This window comes from Indicator indicator, chromosome 27 (assembly GCF_027791375.1).
Source record: "Indicator indicator isolate 239-I01 chromosome 27, UM_Iind_1.1, whole genome shotgun sequence".
Taxonomy (NCBI): Eukaryota; Metazoa; Chordata; class Aves; order Piciformes; family Indicatoridae; genus Indicator; species Indicator indicator.
Window position 1 is genome coordinate 7,393,320 of NC_072036.1, and position 18,733 is coordinate 7,412,052.

Consider the following 18,733-nt stretch of genomic DNA (forward strand, 5'->3'; position numbering starts at 1 on the left):
TCTTCAAGTCACTGAAGAGGACAAACTAATTCAGTAAGTGGCAATTCATCAGTTTCCTAATGTGAGTGGTGGCGTTTGTCACACAAATTTCACTTTGTCCTACAAGGAATGGTGTCGCCCTGTGCTCCTCATTTTCCTGACAACCTTCAGGATCCTGCCTCAACAATAGTACTGGTGGCAGGATTGCACTGGAGATCTGTGCCAGTAGTTCTGCATAACAACAACAGAAAAAAAGAAAAAAAAGAAAGATGCTGCTACCCATAATAAGTTTCTGTTAGCATCAAGTAATTACTTCTTTTCAGAGTCAGTCTCAAGCCATTTTGTTATGCACAGTGCAGGAGAACCCAAATCTCATCTTTCACAGCTCATGACCACGTTATCTCCCGCATTTTCAAAGACAAATGATTTCCTGTGTGCAGATGCACAGTCACAGGCCAGGAGACACCACAATGTTAAACCCCCATATATTTGTACTGGGGTGTCGGAGCTGCCCTATAAATCCAACCACTTGATCTTCATTACAGCATTTTTGCCTGGGGGTCTACACATGGATCATGAGAACTGAAAACCTCCCAGATGCTGGAGAGTAACAAGTGCACTGAAAAATGGGATCAGGGAGGCCAAGGTCAGCTCTTGCAGGCTGGGGAGCTGGTGAGCTGTAACTCCACCGTCGCATTACAACGCCGATGGTTAACAGCTCGATGCACTCCAGCAGCAGCTTTTGATGAGGTCAATTTCAGCTCAAGTCACTAAATAATTTAAATCTTTAATACTGAAATCTGCTGTAAATGAGATTTAAAAAAACTTGAGTAAGCTTTTATTTAAGGGTGTCTAAAAAGCTCTCAGAGCACTGCTGTCCAAGCACTATTTTTTAACTTGCCAGCTCTGGAAGCTTGAAGTGCACATTTCAGCTCTCCTGCAAGGAAATGAGAGATTTCCCACTCGATGGAATAGAGACAAGTTTGCATCTTTGTGGATATTTCTGTTACTCACGTGAAATGTAGAGGATATTTGTGAATAGCAACATTAAAAGGATGCTTGGCAGTTAAAGTGAGGTTAATTATGCAATGGTTTACCCCACTTGCTGTCTTTTACGCTTCATTCATTGCCCACTAGCTCTTGTGCCATGGAAAAAAATACAAATGGGAATCCCAGCTGCCTTTCATTATAACATTTTATGTGCTGCTATCTGAGTTACTCCTTCTGGGATTCTCAAGGATCACAAACATATGAATCTGTGTAAACAGTTCTGTACCATCTTTAGATAATGGACAAAACATTTTATTCAGGGTTTCACTAAGCTACCCTCTGTAATGAAAAGAATTTGTATTATTTGTTTTATGGAGGGGTTTGGTGCCTGAGCTGAGCTCTCAGTTCTGCTTTGCTTGAGACAAGGTTATATTAATTTTCTTTGGCAATTAACTTTCAAGAAAAATAGAAAATATTTAGGCTTTAGAGACCTTTGGCTTGTTATCTATATACTTGTATACTCCAGTGCCATTACATAAAAAGCTTTTTCAATCCATGCTCAAATTCAAGCACAGCAACAGACCAAACCAATGCCTTTTTTTTTTTTTCCCATGAATGAAACTGCAAAATTGTCAGGAGGGTGTAGAGGAATCATGGGGAAAACAGGAAGAAAGACATGTTCCCTTAGCTCTTGTATTCTGTGAGACTAAGGAGATTCCCCTTCCTACAAAAAACAAAACAAAACAAATAAAAACCAAACAAACCGACCCAAAAAAAGCCTTATGTAAAATCCAGATAACATTTGAAAATTAAAAAATATAAACCAGCAGGAATGGCAGAGTCAGTTGCTGGAAGGGCTTACTGTGCTGGATGGAGATTAGAGGATTTATTTCTACTTCAACAACAGTACAATTAAAAGTCAGAAGATAAGTGGTAAATACAACACCCTTGCTATAAATATTCTAAAAGACAAAGACTCCCCGAATGTGTCAAAAGCACAATGTTTAAGAAGCTGTTCACTAAATCCCCTATGGCTCAACAGCACTTTTTTTATTTATTCATTTCTCCTGGTTTTTTTTTTTTTTTTTTTTTTTTGTTAAGCTTGAACCTGAATTTAGCATGATTTATTAGCACACCGATTAAAGGTGTTTGTTACAGAACATTGTGCTTTCATCTATCTGCTAACAAAGTCACTGGCAAGTACGTGTTGGAAAGAGTGGGAGGGAAAAAAAATACCCATGCCCTACATGGGGTAGAGCTACTGAAGACTTGGAACATCTCCCTCTAGTCATCAGTGCCAACAGCCTTTTAAAAAATGCTGCAGAAACAAAGCATCAAAGCCCCTAGACCCACACTTAACATCTACTCCAACCAGTTTTGGACCCCACATTTTGAGAGAGACAAGGAAATACTAGAGAAAGACCAATGGAAGGCCATGATGATGAAGGGACTGGAACACCTGTCTTGTGAGGAAAGGCTGAGAGACCTGGGGCTGTTCAGTCTGGAGAAGAGAAGGCTGAGAGGGGACCTTATGAATGTTTGTAAATATGTGGAGGGTCAAGAAGAAAGAGCCAGTCTGTTTTCAGTGGTGACCCTGTGAAAGGAAAAGGGGTAATGGGTACAAACTGGAACACAGGAAGTTCCATCCTACTGGGGCTTTTTAGTCTGGAGAAGAGAAGACTAAGAGGGGATTTAATAAATGTTTATAAGTATCTGAGGGATGAGTGTCAAGAGGGAGGGGGCAGGCTCTTCTCCCTTGCACCCCATGATAGGACAAGGGGTAATGGATATAAACTACAGCACAGGAGGTTCCACCTCAACATGAGGAGGAACTTCTTCACTGTGAGGGTCACAGAGCACTGGAACAGGCTGCCCAGGGAGGTTGTGGAGTCTCCTCCTCTGGAGACTTTCATGACCCTTCTGGATGTGTTCCTGTGTGACCTGTGCTGGATTCTATGGTCCTGCTCTTGCAAGGGGGGTGGACTTGATGATCTTCCGAGGTCCCTAACAACCCCTAACATCCTACGATCCCATGAACGTGAGGAAAAACTTCATGGTGAAGGTGACAGGGTGCTGGAACAGGCTGCCCAGAGAGGTTATGGAGTTTCCTTCTCCAGAAGCACTCAAAACCCACCTGGATGTGTTACTGTGTGCCCTGTTGACGGTGACCCTGCCTTGGCAGTGGGGTTGGACTGGATGATCTCCAGAGGTCCCTTCCAAGCCCCTACCACCCTATGATTTTAGGAACTTTTCCTTCCCAGCAAAGCACGCCCACCTTCTGCAGCCGCCCCGGGCGGAGCGTTGCGCGCGGCAGTACTCACTCGTGCGAGGGGACGCCGTTGGCCACGCCGCCCTCGTAGCGGCTGATGCCCTTCTGCTGGGTGACGCTGATCTGCCCGCCCAGCTCGTCCGCGATGACGCCCGCGTGGATCGCCGCCTTGCACAGCAGCGAGGTCTGAAAGGCAGGGGTGGGAAGACAAAGCTCAGAGCATCGGTCGGACTAAAGGCTGATGGTTTCATCAGGAATAGCATGGCCAGCAGGAGCAGGGGAGTCATTCTGCCCTGTACTCAGCACTGGTTAGGCCATGCCTTGAGTACTGTGTCCAGTTCTGGGCTCCTTAGTTTAAGAAAGATGTTGAGATGCTGGAAGGTGTCCAGAGAAGGGAAACAAGGATGGGGAGGGGTCTGAAGCACAGACCTGTGAGGAGCGGCTGAGGGAGCTGGGGGTGTTTAGCCTGGAGAAGAGGAGGCTCAGGGGAGACCTTTATTGCTCTCTACAACTACCTGAAGGGAGGTCGTAGCCAGGTGGGGGTTGGCTCTTCTCCCAGGTGACGAGTGACAGAAAGAGAGCTGTGCCAGGGCGGGTTAAGCCTGGATGTTAGAAAGAAATTCTTCACAGATAGAGAGATTGGCTTTAGAATGGGCTGCCCAGGGAGGTGGTGGAGTCACTGTCCCTGGAGGTGCTTAAAATAAGACTGATGAGGAACTTAGTGCCATGGTTTAGTTGATCGGATGGTGTTGGGTGATAGGTTGGACTTGATCTCAAAAGTCTTTTCCAACCTGGTTCATTCTGTGATTCTGTGTTTTTTCTCCCAAAGCACACTAGCACAGATAGTGAGAAACCAGCAAAGGTGCAAGAGGCATGAGACAAGCTTGGGGAAAAAGAAACCTTAACAAAGTCACCTCTTTTTGTTTTTTTCCCAGATGAAATAATCTGCTTCTGAGAAGGTGCTGTAAGATTTTAACTTAACAAGCATTGCATCAGTCCTCAGGAAAACAAAGTCAAAGGCAAGTCAAGTCTTTATGAAGAGAAAATGCTAATTACTCAATGGACTTGCCTGAAGGCAGAGCCTTGTATTACTGTGCCTTTAGGATTTGAGTCATGGCATACTTTAGGAAATTAAGTTGTGTGTTGGGTAGCTGCTGCTGGGTTTTAAGGGTAGCCCTTCTGCCAGTATCTTAGGTGGGATAACTTACAGGACAAACTGTGCCAGCTAGGTGGCAATAATGTACCTCTGGGCTAGGGCAGAGAAAGGCCAGCAGAGAGGTGCAAAGGAGACATTCTCCTGCTGGCAGACACTGGTCTTACTCACTCTGGCACAGCTTGGGCTGCACTACTCACTACTCAAAAGGCTGAGATGCCTTTGTGTCACCAGCTCTCCCTGAAGGGGACACAAAGGCAGTAGGTTTCCCGGGGTGGGGGGAGCTCCACAGGTTCTTCTCATCAGAAAAGCTGAATGTTCCTTAATGTTAGGTGGAGGGAAAATTTCTTTTAAAAATTCCTCAGCACAGATAAGATCTGCATGAGGTCATGCCATGTGCTGCTTTTCTTTCCCAATCACACAAACCAAAGGGCAGGAATAACTCCAGCTAATGAGAATGTGATGTGGCATTTCTTTGTTTCCCTGCCACTTTCCAGGCTGGAGCTGGAACAACTGGATGAACAGGTTAAACGTGAACACTGACTTTTTGGAACCTCAGTAACTGTTACAGTTGTGAGAGGGTGGGATTTTACTTCAGTGCCATGATTAAACTTATTCCACCCTGAGAGATGTAAAGATTTCACAAGTATGACAGAAGAGTCGTCCAGGGTGAGGAGCACAGAGAGGTCAGAGCACTGTGTGATATGAACTGTGGATAAATGCAACCACTCAGGCCACTGCTTTCTTTTATAGAGCAAGCAGTTAAAACAGCCCCAGAAATTGGTAGTTATCAGTGGGATGTGATTAGGCAGTGTATAATGTTTATTTCATCCCAGAGCAGATTGCTGGGATGTTGTAGGCATAACCTTAAAGAAAACTGACACTGAAATCTATTTTTTTTTCCCTACAAGAGATAACTTTAGAAAAGAAACACATATGTACTCCAAGCAAGAAGGAGCCTGAAGTTGTAGGAATATTTAGTGCACTGATGAGCACTGCCTCAAGAAGGACAAACACTATGCAGGATATTTCCAGAAAGCCAGAAGCCACAAGTCAAGAGGTGCATTTGACAGTCAGTGGACTTTATGCTCACACAATTGATTGGTCTGTTTGAGAAGTGTCTCTGTGTGCTTTTATACTGATAACATACTCATATCCTGATAATAAAAGGTATATCTAATACAGCTGGGGAGAATTGCTGACAAGAGTCAAGCAGCAAAAGGTGAAAGCAAGTTGTGCTGTGCTGCTCTCCCCTGGCTTGATAAACTCCCCCCCCCCCCCCCCATTATCCTGTGTACTTACATCTCTGTATCCTTCTCCAATATTCCCAGAAATGTCACCTGCAATGTCTCTGCAGCCAGCAGGACAGTATCTGCTGTAGTGAGAGAAGAGAGGCTTGTTTAAAATATGCATTTCAGTGACAGTACACAGAAACAAGCTCATGCAAGAAGAAATACTCCCAAACCAATAAATATCTCAGCAGTAAGTTCTGGCTGATGGTCTGTTAGTGAGTCTAGGAGGTAAATAAAGCTCTTGAGGTGGTGAGTGAACTGCACACAGCAGCACACAAAGGACCAGAAGAGCATCTTTGCAAGGGCATTTCTGTTTAATTCCCTTGTTCTAGAAACACCACCACTAGAGTGGTCAGCACACACACAAAATGCACATCCAGACAGCAGCCAGAAGAGCACAATTCATTACCATTTCAAGTCCTATCACAAAGTTCGAGGAACCAAGAAATCATAGCTTGTCCTCAGATAATCTTGTCTCAGCTAGGATGTGATCTGCTGTCAGGAGGAGCACTGGAATTTCAGGCTACTTTGAATTGCAAATTGGAAGCTCTTTTTACATATACCATGTATATACCCTAATCAGAATTGATGAGAGCCCTGTAACTCCATTCTCTCATTTTCCTGGGCTGCAGACTTCCATTCTGCACTACAGCTTCTCCTTGGATTATTACATCATCAGACCTCAAATAAAACCCACTCCCTTTCTTCAGAACCCCCAGATTGCAGCTGCCTTGTTTTCTAACAAGGGGACCAGCTGACAGAAAGAGCAAAGCAAGGCAGAGAGGTGCAAGCCCTCGTTACCTGTATTCAGCCTTTGTGTAATGGTTTGCTCGTTCCAAACACGTGATCAGATCTGTGAAAAGTTTACAACTGTCAGTCCCTAGAGCAGAAGGTAGGAATACAGACAAATATTTGGCTAAACAGGAAACATTTAAAGATCTCTCTGTATAATACCTAAAACTATTTTGTTAGATAAAAAGCAACAGCTACAGTTTTTCCTCATTCTTTGTCCAGTGCAGAACCACAAAGATGATTAAAGGAGTGGAACAGCTTCCTTGTGAGGAGAGACTGAGGGAGCTGGGGCTATTCAGCTTGGAGAGGAGGAGACTGAGAGGTGACCTCATTCATGTTTATAAATATGTAAAGAATGAGTGCCAAGAGGAGGGAGCCAGGCTCAGTGATGCCCAACGGCAGCACAAGGGGCACTGGTGGAAGTTGAGGCATAGGAAGTTCCATGTGAATATGAGGAAGAATTTTTTTACTGTGAGGGTGATGGAACACTGGAACAGGCTGCCCAGGGGGGTTGTGGAGTCTCCCTCTCTGGAGATATTCAAAACCCACCTGGACGTGTTCCTGTGTGATCTGCTCTAGGTGATTCTGCTCTGACATGGGGGTTGGACTGGATGAGCTTTTGAGGTCTCTTCCAGCCCCCAACATTCTGTGATCTCCCTCTTCCACTCTTATGTTCTATACGTTCACCAAAGCTGCACAGACCTCCAGAATATTGAATGTAGGAATCAAATCTTAATGTCTCCTCTCCCTTCATCCTATCACTGTGTGGGAGATGCTGGAGCCCCGAATATAGTGGAGCTTCAAGGAGAAGGTACTGATTTTCTCTGGGCCTGTATGGCAAGCTTTCTAGGTAAGGTTTCAGCAGCTATTACATCTGGTTAACATCACAACTGCTTCTTGCACACATGTTGTTAAAATTATCATGGCTCATGCTAATCTGGAAATATTTAGGACCAAACAATTGGGCTAAAGTCTATGCATGTATAGAAGATAAAGAAATAGAGGGGGACTATGCCACTAATCCTCTGGGTTGCACTTTACCTGGATGATCACTACTGGCATAGGACAAGAGAAAACCTCGTCCTGACACATGGGATCCACTCTCAAAGTGAATAGTTGCTTCATTGCTGTCCAGAATGATTTCTTTGGGAACAGGCATCACGTTACCACAGTATGGCCCTACAGACAGAACAAAGAAGATTTCAACAGTTTAGATGACATAATTAGGCTGGAATATTCTCATGATTAGCAAAGGGTTTCATAACCCACTCCTCCTTCAGTACCAATCCAAATGTTGACAAAAGGGTTTTGGCTTCAGTCCTTTATGGGCATGAGCTCCAAAGTTACCCTGACAAGGAGAGGCCAGGATCCTGTTGTCTCTCCTTGGTAGCAATTCCAGCATCCACATCTTTCATCACATAAGCCCTAAGCGAATGATTACTGCCCTTTGGCCTTTGAAGTACAGCATGCTTCCAGCCAGCAGTAACTCATTAGAGAAAACAACAGAACATTCAAAGGCAATCCAAGGGATCTGCACAGGATCCCCTAGATAAAGCTCTCCAGACATGGACAGCTCCTGCAGCTGTAGCACAGCAGCCATTCAGGAAGGATTAAGATCACAGATAGCGTACCTGGTTGTCAAGAACCTGTGAGCCACAAGCCAAATCCTACAAGGAGGCAGTGCTTTACTCTGAAATTGTCTTATTTTCCTTCTAAGACACCATTGGGCCACTGAAACACACAGTTCAACTCCCTGGAGTTTTAAACAAAAAAGAGAAGGAGAAAGGGGAAGATGGGGGTGGGGGGGAGGTAGATGAGCCTTGCTCTTATGGTGGATTAGACAAGGGGTTTATAGCTACCAACAGCAGTCTCTTGGAACAGTCTCAGGGACACTCCTTTCTTGTGACAGCAGGCATGCTCAGGACTCTCAACAATCACATCTGCTTCTTCACAAGTCAGTTCCCAAGGGCTGCTTTCTTTTGAGATTGCCACAGTCTTTGCCCTTGCCTTCTGTAACCTGGGTGCAGACACTTGTCCCTGGCTGCCCTCAGGCACAGATTACACAGAACATCCAAAGCAATTTGGGTACGTTTTTTGAATTTATGAGGATGCTTACAATATAAACTGCTAAGAAGTGAGATGGGTTTTGGGTTTAGTTTTTTTGTTGGTTTGGTTTTTTTTTTAATGGCAAACAGGTACTTTTTCCCCAAAAGTAAAAACAAACAAGACCCTTTACAAGCTCTCAACCCATCTGTTCTGCTGAGGTAAATGACAGCTTTTGCATCCTAAAGCAAGTCCTGGGGATGAAAAATGAGCAATTGGATTTTTCCCAGACAACCACATTTTATGGGTAGTGGCCACTTTAAGGTAACTTGGAACTGACTTCTGAAATACAAGACATTAGTTACAGCACAACACAGGCTTGATGAGTGGTTCCCTTCCCTAATGGGTTCCTAAGAACTTCTTCATTTTGCTTGACACCCTTGGGGAGGTTTTCCCCAAACATTTCACTGGCCTTACAACAAGAGCAGCCTATAGAGCAGTCCAACTGAAGCCAACAACAGCCAGCTGTAGCAGAATGGGGCAAAGCACAGGATGAACACTGTCTTCTGGCTTACATAAATCACAGAGTGAAGCCAGGCAGGTGGAGAAACAAGCAAGAGTGTGACATTTCCCTGGAGTACTCCTCTTGACAATGACTCATGACTTAGAGAAAACAATGGCTGTGAAAAGGGTTAAACACATCTCTTAGGAAATGAACTTATCAAAAAGACAGCATCTGACACTGTGTCATACCAGACAACAGCACGAGACATTTATTTGAGAAGGGCTTTTGTGTCAGATTGCAGTGGGAGAAGTGAAGTGCTAACAGATCAAGAAAGAGAAAGGGGAAGAAGACAGGGAGGCATTTCTTCAAAACAAAACACCTGAGAAAGCTTTAGTCCTTTTCATCTCTCAAGGACTGTCTCTACATATTCTCTCACAAGTGCTCTTTGGCATCCTCCCTTGCAGTGACCTATCTCCTCTGCAGGTGTAATTCAGGAGGCTGATTCACTCAGCCACACACCAGCTGCCATCAGGGCTATGTCTCCTCTGCAGCAGCAAGTCTACACGAGCTCTAGATAATCATATAAACAAATCACACACATGGCATAAGCAAAACCAATAAAATGAAATGAAACAGTAAATAAAATAATAAAATGTCTCTACACATAGAGTTGGACAATCCCAGCAAAGAGCCAAAAACTTCAAACCACAATCGGCTTAAGAAATCAGCATGCAATTCCTAAAGTTTCTACTGCTGAGTAATAAACTCAAGAAGGGTTACCAGGCTATGGCTACCTACTGGCAAGAGCACTTGTGGTGTATTGAGAGACTAACTAAGGAGGCCTACAATAAATTCCTTACAGGATATGGAAGCAAGGAAGAGTACATACTGAATAAAGAAGTGTTGTCTAAAATTTATCTGTTTTCTGCATAGATTTGAGAGGGGAAAAAAAAAAGACATTTGTTAGTACTACTGTGGTGGGTTGAAATCCCCCTCCCACACTGAGAATAACCAGGCTAACTCAGTCCCTTGTTCTTTTCTTGCAAACTGAGGAAGCCTTGCAAAATATTTCAGGCCATTTCTTCTCAATGACTCAGGTCCAGCTCTGCACTGCCAGGTCTTCAGGTTTACCTGAGATCTAGCAGAGTTTATTTCCCTGCTAATCCAGAAATGAGCTCTGAGAGGCAGGGTTTAGGAAAAAAACATAAGTATTACCTCACCCCTTTAATGCTGTTCCTACAGATGACACCAAACTGGGAGAAGTGGCTGACACCCCCTCAGGCTGTGCTGCCAGTCAGCAAGACCTGGACAGGCTGGAGAGCAGGGTGGGGAGAAATTTAATGAAATCCAACAAGGACAAGCACAGAGTCTTGCATTTGAGCAACCCCATGGACTGACCTGTTGGAAAGCAGTGTATGGCAAAAGGACCTGGGGCTCCTGGTGGACAGAGAGATGCCCATGAGCCAGCAATGTGCCCTTGCGGCTAAGAAGGCCAATGGCATCCTGGGGTGGATTAGAAGGGCTGTGGTTAGTAGGTCAAGAGAGGTTCTCCTCCCCCTCTACTCTGCCCTGGTGAGGCCACATCTGGAATATTGTGTCCACTTCTGGGCCCCTCAGTTCAAGAAGGTCCTCAGGGAACTGCTTGAAAGAGTCCAGTGCAGAGCCACGAAGATGATTAAAGGAGTGGAATATCTCCCTTCTGAGGAAAGGCTGAGGGATCTGGGTCTCTTCAGCTTGGAGGAGACAAAGGGGTGACCTCATTCATGTTTACAAATATGTGAAGGGCAAGTGTCAGGAGGATGGAGCCAGGCTCTGCTCAGTGATGTCTGATGATAGGACAAGGGGCAATGGGTACCAGCTGGAGCACAGGAGGTTCCACATGAATATATGGAAAAACCTGCTCTAGGTGATCCTGCTCTGACAGGGGGGTTGGACTCGATCTTTCAAGGTCTCTTCCCACCCCTAACATTCGGTGATTTGTTCCCCTTAATCAATTTATTTTACATTGGTGGTCTTCTAAGAAATTCCCCACAGACACAACTAGTAATGCTTATGAAAGAAAACTGATTCAGGGTCAAGGCAATGCATTCAGTTGACTGATGAGAGAGTTTCATGCTTTCATCTGTTTCCTAATGTTCTTTAGCAAAACAATATCTTTGATGCTAACCACATGTAGCCTTCCCTATGCACTTCCATACAGCAGTCCTCTACTTCCTTTAATGTAAAGCCAGTAACAGGTCAGTCTCCCAGGCTCCCTGTATTGAATCAGATGCACTTTCTGTATATGCAGTTACTAGATTTGTTCTCCAGTGCCTTACCCATTACCCTGAATACATGTATGGAGAGATTTCTATAGGCACTAGAAGATTAAAAGCAATCAGCAACTGTATTAGATTTCACCTGAAAACTCTACTTACTAGTCCATTTTTCACTTGCAATTGTGGCAACAAGAATACTACTTCTATTTTTAAAACTCTTGCAGCATGATTCCCATCTTCTCTGTCCATTCCACTCAAGATTTATTGATTTTCCCATGCTGCTATATTCATACTGTATAACCAGTGGAGTGGAGGGATGATGGAGAAAGCCTCAGTTTGTGTCTGGTATGAAAATTAGAAACTTCTTTATAGGGCCCTCTTAACTTTTCCTGTAGCATTTGGACTCGAGTCTGGATAAATACTTCATTCCTAAACCTGGGGCTAAGCCAAAAGATTTTTAAGATCCCTTTTGAGAACTGCCAGATCACATTATCAGTTTTTCATCTCCTAATGTTAGTTGTGAGGTGGGTTGCTTTGCACGTTCAGCCTGAAAAACTAGCCAGGAGTGCTGATCTCTGTTCCTTGTTAAAGTGACTTGGATGGAGCTCTGCTGGGGTAAGGAGGCAAGACTATTTGGTTTGTTTACCAAGAACAAAGAAAAGAATTTAATAAACAGATGTGTTACATGTCATGGAACTGTGCAGGTCTTCTCCATATTTCAGTATTGCTATGTCTAGCTGCCAGGACCTTTCCTTCTTTTCATGTCTCATTAACAAGCTGACCCAACTGTGGGCCCGTCTGTTCACTCCAGATTCTTTAATATCTATGTTTTTAACATCCTGCAGGAGAGCTATTAGAGGGCTAGGGAGTTCAAATCTACCTCATTTAATATTTCCATATAACTAAACTAACATTTAATGTCTTTCATCCAGAACTCCTGACCTATTGGTGCATTTTAAGTGGCTTACACGAAGTACTTTTATTTTGGAATTACTGTCTCCAACCAGTATTAACATCCTGCAAGATACACAGTAAATTGTCTCATGGATATCCTTTGGCTGGCTCCTCTGGAGACTGAGGAGACTGTTTCATGTGTTGTTTATTTTTTAAATGTTAGCAATAGCCTACTGCTTTTGTCTTTTTCATAACAGTGTTGTTTTGCAAAGCTGATGATCTTTACAGCACTGGCTTGTTTTATGAGGTCTAGTTTGCTTCTACTGTCAACCAGGCTCTGGCATATTTCCTGAGATTGCTTTCTTGAATTATGTTCCTTTTTTTTTTTTCTTCTTTTTTCTACTTCCCTTAAGAAGCACTATGCCTAGAGGACTCTCTTCTCTCACACCAGCTGGCAATGCCTACATACCGTTTGTTTCTCTAGATCTTCATACTGTCTGCCTCTTCTGGAAGGCTCTTGCTTCCTTTTAAAAGCAATTATTTCCTCCTCTAGCTAGTAATGTGTGTCCAGTTTGCTATGCTCATTCTGTTTCCAAATCCCTTGATTTCTTTTGAAATCTGCAGCTTGACATTCACAGAGGTCTTTAAGAAACTCAGTTTATATATCAACTCATGACACGCTCTGTTCAACAGGGAATTTTCTCCCTTTTCTGTCTTTACTTGCAGAGTAAGCCATGGCTGGCAAGCAACACGTAGCAGCAGCAATGCCATGGATCTGCCTCCTTAGGACTATAATTTCCTAAAGCATTTGTATGAAGACCACAATGTTTTAAATTGTGATCCTCGCCTTCAGTAGCCTTTTATCAAATAAAGCAATTTGAAAGAATTTGAAAGTACCTCTGGAGCAAGGGAAGGACAGAGGCTGTGAAACAGCTTGCTTCGATTTAGAGCTAAAAACACATCCAGAGTGCAAGTCTTTCACAAACAGCTCACAAGCCCAGCAAGGATCTGTTGTATGAAAACATCTGCATCCTTGAAATTCATCTCCACCCCATACTCACACTCCTAGCTCATATTCATAAGCAGTAACTGGGAGAGCAGGAGGACTTCTTCACTCCAATCCTGCCACACACATGCACAGGGGTAAGCAGCACCACCCTGCAAGGACACGCCAGGAGATGAACAGTGCTGCTCTGTGTCCTTTGCAAGATGCAGAGAAGGTGGTGTTTAATACTCAGCAGGTACGAGCTGAGAGAGTAGTCATGATGAGACAGCCTGGTTCTTCAACATCTAAGTCTGTGCAGCACAGTCTGACCTCAGACTGAGTAATAAGTGTTTCACATTTTAGGAAAAACAGTTTTCAATTTCCCTCTCAAAATTGCTGCCAAAGACTGTGATAGAGGAAACAAAAAGGCATCCAAGTCGAGTCAGGGTGGAGAAGTAATTATAATTTAAAAAGGCAGGGTCTGGGCCACCTGCACAGGCTGTAGGTCTGCCTGCTTGACCTCAGGTGAGACCACTCATTTCTGTCATGACTGTGGTTTAAGCCAAACCCAAAGACACAAGCACAGTGATGGTTAGGAATAGTTACTAAAGAACTGAAGCTGTTTAACAAAGGCCACAGAAAAATACACAATATACATTATGCAGTTAAGAGGAAAAAAAAAAAAAGAGTCCATCTGATAAAACAAATGCAGACATTCTCTGTTGCCTAAACCTTTCCCCGTGCTGAAACCTTGGCATACTGCAACCACTCAGGTAAACCCCAACTGTTAGAACAGAGTTTTAACTGTTGAGAAACTGCTTGACTTGATCTTCAGTGAGAACTTGTCTGGGCATTTCCCTGGATTTCCTGAAATACCAGAAACAATACTGTAATAACAAGTTTCCTTTGAGGGGTGAAAAAGAAACCTGGACACACCCTTTATTCAGGCAAGACACTTATTACAATACATAATAGGGAAAGACTGGTTTGATGAATCCCCTCAAGTCATGCTGATAAGCAGGAGGCATCTGAAAGCACTTGGTTCTCCTGCACACCCTCACGCATATGCACACCCTCAGCAGCCATCAGACACACATCAGTAAATGCTCAACTTGTCTAACAACCCTTAGTGACTGGGTGTGGGGAGGAGAAAGCATTTTCAGTAACTTCTCTGTTTCACACTAGTTACCAGCTGCAAATTATGCAGGAGCAAGTGAACTGCACCAACTCTCCAAATTATTACTAGTCACTCAGCACAGCTGACATCCACCCCAGAGGAGCACATCAACCTCCTACTGACTGCAAGTGAATGGAGAAGAAAGTAGGCACTTATCTCTCCTTTAATCTATCTCTCCAGTCAAGACTGATGATCATCCCACAAAATTAAGGGAAAAAAATCCTAAACCTTTAGCTGGGGAAAGAGAGGGGGGAAAAAAGCAAGAAGAAAGGGTCAAAAGAGGTACAGAAATCTGATAAGGACATGAGAAGAAGCTGACTAAAAGTAATTGCTGTTGATCTTTAAAAACATTTATGTCACACATTCATCAGCAGTGCAAGTTTTGTTCTTGGGAACTACAGGGCCCACAGGGTTAATCTTGTTTTCACATATCCCTTTAACTAATTAAAAAATCAGAAGCTCTAATTCAGAGCTCAGTATTTTTAATATGCTCAGATAATGCAATTAACTCAAGAAGCAAAGCATTTCAGTAAAGGCTGGATGTTACCTACATGGTGAGGTTGTGTATCACCTTAATTTTTATTCTAGATCCCTTTTGTGGGACAAGAAAACCTCACCACATTTTCATTCAGTGCAAAGCCATGCCTTTGAAACAGACCATGGTTAGCTATTTATTTCTCCTAGACACAACACGTGCAAAGCTGTGCTGGTATTTAAAGGTTTGTCAGACAAAGGTGAATCAGTTTCACCAAAACTAGTGTTAGACTACTTTTGATGACTGATGATTAATATTTCACATCTAAGTCTGAATACAAAGTGGACAGTTTGAAAGAAAGGGCTTGCTACAGGTTCTTTCCTCCAGTGAACACTGAAGAAAATAATCTGCAGGGTAACAGCCCAGAGATACAGTGTTCAGTCGTTTTGTGTCTCCAGTTCTAGAGCTTAGTGACCATCATCTTTTGATCACAATATTGGAGAAATTGAAATGCAATGGTTGCCTTCACAGGTCCATCAAAGCTGAGAAGCACCAAAGGTGAGAACAACTCTAGTGTCATGTCTGTGTCCCAGTTCAACATATGGACAATGCAATATGCTCCTCTAGGAAGGAATGAGATTCGTAGCACTTTTCTATCAGTCAACAAAATTTGAGGAATAAATGAATATATATATATACATATGTATGTAAAATAAGTGGTTTAATCTGTAATTTTCTATTTTTAAAAAGTGAAGAAATCAATTAACTAAGCCCTTACTTCATGGAATATAAATACCCCCAACACACATTGAGTTACTTCTTGCCGTGTTGCACGAATCTCAGCAGCAGGTTACAGTGACGAAGGAATCACAGTCAAATGTAAAGAGAACACTTTGGGAGAAAACTGAAAGGAAAACAGTACTTTGTGTTCTGAAGACTTGTTCACACCAATTTTATATTTACACACATAATCTCATGTCCTTCCTCTGACCAGTTTTCTAAGGCTCAGATACACTCCTTAATGGATATTTGTACACATACTGACGCTCACTCTGATGTCTTCCGGGGAGCTGAAGCGATTGGCATGGTATTTAAAACATATTTCCCTTTAGACTTTATTGTCTTGTAATTGCAAACCTCTTAAAGAGAGAAGGCTGCTTGGCTAATTTGAAACATGAGTAATATTCACACTGCCAGCTTTCATACTTAGCTCTTCAGGTTTTCCTTTTTAGACCTAGGTCAAATACAGCCAACGTGTGAAGATTAGCTTTTAATTGCTCACATGTTTTCAATGCCTGCAAAACCTTTTAGACTCTACATCATCCCATGAAAGAATTTGAATGGCAAGGGTCAGTATCTTCTTGGCTAAAGGGAGGAAGTTGACCTTTCTGTAGATGTTCATGAAGAGGGGAGGGTTGCAAAGAGCTCTGGTCTCAGAAACAGGCCAGCTAAAAGGATGCTGAACAGACTGAATGGACTTAGGAGAGCTTAGAGAACATCTCTTGCTTACACAAATGCATATTAAAACATGGAGCTACAGAAAAACTATTGAAACAAATGACTTGGAGAACTTCTGATCTCATTTATGAATTCCTGTGTCTTTTAAAACACAAGCAGTATTGTGGGTTTATGCACATAGCACTATTTCCTCTCTGCTGTGCATGGATTTACCTGAGTGTAGATTAGACACTCTGTAGGTAGGATGGTGAGAAAGTCTACAGTGAGCTGCAGACCACAAAAACCATTACAGATGGTATGTCTGCCTAAGCTATAAAACTTGTTTAATCAGATATGAGCAAAATCTGCTAATTGTGCAGTTTGTTACTGAGAATGCAAATTACAGTCCACATGCATCAGACATTACCAATCATGTCTGGAAATGGGCGTGGGAATGCTTTAAAGAAATTCATTATATGGAATTGATTGCATAACACACAGGTATGAATAATTGCAGGGCTGAACTATGTGAAGATGTCTTTAGGCTGATGTGTAAGGAGACAGAATTTCAATCAATATCCAAGCTTCATTTTTCACTTAATATGTTGATTTATCCTTGTTTCCTAGAAAAGCTTTGATTAAAAACATCAAAATAGCGTCATTAAAAATTATTCAAAGCTGTAATGCAGTACTAAACTCCTCACTCTTACTGCCAAGTACACACAGACTACTTCAACCAAACACAACTTGTTAGTTACAGTTCTGAGGTAAACACCATTACAAAAAACCAGCACACACCAACAGAGATATTCCTTAGGCCTGAAATCAAGCTCTATGCAAGGCTTAGACACTAAAGCATCACTGCCCACTCTTAGAGAAGGCTGCTACAAAACGTAACACCTCCCCTGTGAGAACAATAATTACCTTTACCTTCATTTGTGAGCAAGGTTTTAATGCCTTGCTTGATCTTATCACACCAGATGAGTGATGGCCCTAGAACTCTCATGAATGAAAGGCATTATCTCTCCTTACTCTCTTAGGCAATCATCTCTCTTACTCTACTTACATCTCTCCTAAGATATCTAGTGAGTCCTCATCTTAGAGCCACACACTTTACTGAGCCAAGTAATGAGCTGGGTGAGCTGGAAAAGCTGCACAGACTCTGTGTAGCTCATCTCTTCATCATCTTCTCCCACTGAATCCATTCTGCTTGTTCAGCCCAGCAGAGCACATTCAGCCTCAGAAGGGTTCCAGCCCACTCCCAGCAGACAACACTTCATCAACCATTGCTTCACAAGTTTATTCCTGCATTGTGGAGCTCCTTGCAGCTCTGAATTTAAACTGGACTTCTGCAAAATGACTCACCAACTTGAAAATCAGCTTGACTCTTCTAGAAAGAGTAGATCAAACTGCAACTGGTTGGGAAAACCAATGTGAGGAAGGGCTCAGGTTCTCTGGGGAGGATCTTGTTGTTGTTGCTATTGTTTAAAGTGCACAGCTATAGCAGATTACTCACTGATCTTCCTGTGCAAATCCCTTTCAGCAGTGTAGGCTGGCTGCAGGCATTTAATATCTGCAAGTATTAAATCCTGTACATTGGCAAAGGTTATCAGTGACTAATAGCTAGCAATAACAAGGGTTATCCCCTCTCTGAGCCCTGCACTGCCTGGCAAATAGAGGTACACAGGATTGCTGACTCCAGTTTCTTATTTTGTCTCTGTCTAGCTCATGAGCTAGCTATTAGCCTACCAGAGAAGGCTGCAGGGCTGATAGAGGTCCAGGTACTTGCAATGGTCTTTTGTGCTGATGACACCAACACAAAAATGAGGAGGAAAAGACAAAGGGTGATGATTCTTCCATTTTGTTGAGCTGGGTTATATTCACACTTTTACCAGTTCATGAACCAGCCACTGCCTTATCTTTTACCTACCATGCAATGTTGAAGAGCTCTGAATGGTAAGGTAGCTGGATTCACATTTCTGGGATTCAATATCCAGGTCTCCAATTTTCAGGATCAGGCGTTTTCCTGGAGGCACTTGGATTTTCCTTTCACAAAGAGTGTAGTTTGGGTATGTCCCAGGATAGTTCTTAGATGCCAGGGTTCCACTGTCTTGATACATCACCATGTGCCCACATCCATCCCCTGCAGGAGGAGAAGAAACAAGGAATAAAACCCAAACATATTCCTCAAATGTGTAAGAAAGTCCTGGCCACTCAATCATGTCTCACATGCACCTCCACCTTTTAAAAAACTATTCTGAAACACTCCACCTCAGTTGCATTGTTGTTGGCACATAAATAACCTAAATAAATAGCCATGTAAAGCAGGAGAAAGGAGGGTTGGATTCACTCCTCAACTAAGATGCATTGGACAGTCCTGTGCAGTCTCTCTGGCTTTCTGGTTTACAGCCAAACCCTACTGAAACACTGAAGATGCAATTCCACCTGCAGTAGGTATGATCCTTTTTCAAACAGTTCTCTTCC

General features: G+C 43.0%; 1 protein-coding gene across 1 annotated transcript in view; it reads right to left on the reverse strand.

Annotated features, from left to right (window-relative positions):
- The window catches only part of DCBLD1 (discoidin, CUB and LCCL domain containing 1), a 49,117-nt gene that overhangs the window by 14,598 nt on the left and 15,786 nt on the right, over positions 1-18,733 (reverse strand). The window contains 5 exon segments of the mRNA XM_054393135.1: positions 3,291-3,424; positions 5,694-5,766; positions 6,485-6,536; positions 7,517-7,654; positions 18,180-18,392. Of these exon segments, the coding sequence (XP_054249110.1) occupies positions 3,291-3,424; positions 5,694-5,766; positions 6,485-6,536; positions 7,517-7,654; positions 18,180-18,392 (610 nt within the window).